This window comes from Emiliania huxleyi, assembly GCF_000372725.1.
Source record: "Emiliania huxleyi CCMP1516 unplaced genomic scaffold EMIHUscaffold_397, whole genome shotgun sequence".
Lineage (NCBI taxonomy): Eukaryota > Haptophyta > Isochrysidales > Noelaerhabdaceae > Emiliania > Emiliania huxleyi.
Window position 1 is genome coordinate 24,531 of NW_005198989.1, and position 3,437 is coordinate 27,967.

Genomic DNA, 3,437 nt, shown 5'->3' on the forward strand with positions numbered 1-3,437 from the left:
TGGACGAAAAGGCGTGCCTCTGTTGGCAGGTGAATTTGCGTGTGGACGTAGTCTCGTCTACGGAGGAGTGTGTAAGTGAGTGTGTGTGTGTGGGTGTGTGGTTACCCACTCCCCACAGCACAGAATTGTTAAAATTCACAACTCACGGAAACGGGCGGCCGACTGCGACTCACGGCTCACGCTCACGATCTCAGCATTTCAGCATTAGCCATATTGACTTGGGCCCTCGGGGAGGCGCCACTGACACACGACAGCCACACACACGGCGACCCCAAGTCGGGAAAGGATAGCACTGCGAGGCCGGGACCAACGCACGCCCTCTGACTGCCACCCGGAACACCGTCATTGCGTCAGTGTAAGCCGAAACGTCGCACGCCAAACTGTCGGCGCGCAGCCACGAGCATGCCCATAGCAGACAGTAAGAGCGCCGCAGGGAGGAGGAGGTACACAGCGAAGGTGTAACGCCCGCAGAGTCGCGCCCCCCGGCAGCTTGCTCAGGTAAAAGCCACCAGCCACCGCCCCAGCCAACGCGCCCATCACGCACGCACACCGGCGCTGAGGCGCCCGACCATGAGTCTGTCGTTCGTACCCTGGGCCGCCACATTGCAATGGTGATGCGTAGGAGCCGGCGGGCGGCACGTGCCCGGCGGGCTCGTGCCCGGCCGGCGTGGGTGGCGGGCCGCTGGGCGGCGGCGTCCACAGCTGCTGCGGTGGCGGCCGCAGCTGTGGTGGCGGCGGCCGCTCGGCAGGCGTTGAGCCTGCGGTTGGATTGGCGTGTTGGGCTGGCGCTGGGCCGCGACCAGAGCTGATACCATGTGACGGCGGAGTTGACGTCTCCGTCGGTCCTAGCGGCGTGGCTGAGGGCGGCGGTGGAGGCGCCCGAGGGCGCGGCGTGGCTGGTCTCATGGGTCTAGCAAACCATAGACCGAACTCAAGTTCTCGGGCAGGCGCCCGGTGCGTTGGTCGTTTTTCGTCACGGGAACACAGGAGCGACACACGACAAGAAGAAAATACCTCGTATGGCGCTGTGCGCTGGTCTATGGAGGTGCGAGCCCTGGACGCCCTGGGGATGGGGGGAGGACCTTCACATGTGTATGTTGTGGTTGTGCCCGTCGCGCGGCCCGGCGGCGTGCGTATCGGCTCTGTCAGGCTTGCAGCTAGGGCGGCGGGGGCCACCGCCTTCACCTTGAGCTCGATCCGGGATTGCGTTGCGAGCCGCAGCAGCCCCAGCCGCGAGATGCCGGAGCGCATCATCGTCGACACCGACATGTCCGTCGACGTGGACGATGTGGGAGCGCTCTGCCTAGCGCACGCTCTCCAGGACCGCAACGAGGCGGAGATCTTGGCGGTTACGCACAATACCGGCCTCGAGCAGGGCGTCGGCGCTGTGTCGGTGATCAACCACTACTTTGGCCGTGATGACATTCCAATCGGAGCTTACCGCGGTCCTGTGGGCCGACCTGCGGACACGCCAGCCAACCCTCCGATCGAGTGGACCAACAGCGGGAAAGGATGGTATGTCGCGGACCTGGTGGCTCGCTTCCATTCTCCCATCCGAGACTCGACGCAGGTGCCAGACGCACTCACTGTCATGCGACAAGCGCTCTCCAACGCGCCGGGCCATCGCACAGTGACGATTGTTGCCATCGGCCACGCGCTCAACGTCCTCGCCCTCCTAAAATCGCCTGGCGGCTTGTCGTTGGTCAAGCGCAAAGTCAAAAGGCTGGTCTGGATGGGGGGCACCTACTGGGACCCGCACGTCGAGTGGAACTGGGGCGCGTGCGGTGGCCCATCGAACGAAAACGCCACCAAGTGCGGCGCGTACAGCAAGCTCTCGCAGCTCACCTCGGACGCTCTCAGCCGCTGGCCGGTGGAGGTGCCTACCGTGTTCGTGAGCTTCGACATCGGCTTCTGGGTGCGGGTCGGCGGCGTGCTCAAGACCGGAGCTCCCGTAAACAGCCCTTGCCGACAGGCCTTTGTCGACTTTTGCGGCGTCACTGGTGGTAGCGGCGGGATGCCAGACTGGTGCAACGCGCGCGGTCGCAACGCGTGGGATCTCATCGCTGTCTTGATCGCCGTCCGTGGCACAGGCCCACCCGGCTACCACCGGCTGATGCCCGGAGGCAACGCCTTTGACGCGGCCACTGGGCTGAACACGTGGAGAGACGAGCCGCACAAGGCGCAGTGGGGGCACTTCCAGCTATGGTCTCCAGAGGACTCGTACAACAAGACCGCCGACGAGATAGACAGGCTGCTGCTGCAGACGCCTGCCAACAAGTTCCCGCCCTCACCGCCGCAGCCCCCCTCTCCGCCGCCGCCACACAATCCTCCGCCGTCGCCACCACCGCCGCCACCGCCGCCACCCCCACCCAACTACCCGCCCCTTTTCACCTATGCGAGGAGGGGCGGAGGGGCGGAGGCCGCAGCTGCGGCTGAGTCCGCCAGCGCCACCCGCGGCATAAATGGCGTGCAACACAGCCGTTCAGTTGGCGCCGCCGCCCCCGCCCTCGTCGGGGCGGCCAGTGGAGTGGGCCTGGGCGTCTTGGCCATTCTCCTCATCCGCCGGTTCTGCACGATTTATCGCAAGGGCCACGCGGAGGAGGGGCAGGAGGAGCGATCGCCGCCGCAACGATTGAGCTCCAAGACGGGGGGCGAGAGATTTGTGCGCAAGATGAGCACGAGCACAAAGGCCCGTGCAGATTTGCGCGCACGCGAGAGTGGGGGGCTGCTCGCTCCCAACGTCCGGCGATCCGATGCCGATGAGGGTGTCGAAGTGTGTAGCTGAGCGTCGTACATCCCCACACATGCAGTGAGTCATGCACACAGTGGTCAGTGCACACATGCATGCCGCCGTCAAGTCGGCGCCAGTCTGCGGCGACCACAGCCTGTGCCACAGCGCTCACCGCAGGGAGATATATGCGAGCGCTTTTCACATTTTCAGAGTCAAGCGATTGCGCGAAATCCCACCCCGGTGGATTTTGGGGCGCGCTGCGCACCCCCTAATTGAGTCAGTCAGCAGCGGCGGCCCAGCGCGCAGCCGGCAGCGCAGCTCGCGCGAAACCCACAACTCAGCAGACACAAGTATACGCGCTCACTCACTCTATATACACGAATCACGCGGCCCCGGCAACCAGATGGACACATTGTCTCGCAGATTTACACGCAATCGCCACGGCCACCCCAAGTGCAGAGAGAGAGACGGATCCCGGCTGTGTGCCCACACAGCTCACAGGTCGCCCCGCGGCGCCCAGAGCGGCACAGCCGGGCTGCGCAACTCTTCACCGCTCGACAGAGCGCTAGAGTTGCACAGCTCGCGCCCGTCCTCGCGCCCCCCTCCGCGCTCTGCCCGCCCCCCTCCAGCATGGTGCGCGGGAGGGAAGGGGGGGGGGGGGGGAGGGGGGCAGCCCGGCCACAGAAGTGGAGGGGGAGCGCCCCCC

The 3,437-nt window shown here is 65.6% G+C and overlaps 1 protein-coding gene across 1 annotated transcript; it reads left to right on the plus strand.

Moving 5' to 3' along the window:
• Positions 1-1,039: 1,039 nt before the first annotated feature.
• On the plus strand, positions 1,040-2,114 carry EMIHUDRAFT_118389 (hypothetical protein; the record flags this gene model as incomplete). The annotated part of the gene is made up of 2 exons (XM_005770937.1): positions 1,040-1,915; positions 2,091-2,114. 2 exons carry the CDS (start codon positions 1,040-1,042, stop codon positions 2,112-2,114), a joined length of 900 nt encoding a protein of 299 aa, XP_005770994.1.
• Positions 2,115-3,437: the final 1,323 nt, after the last annotated feature.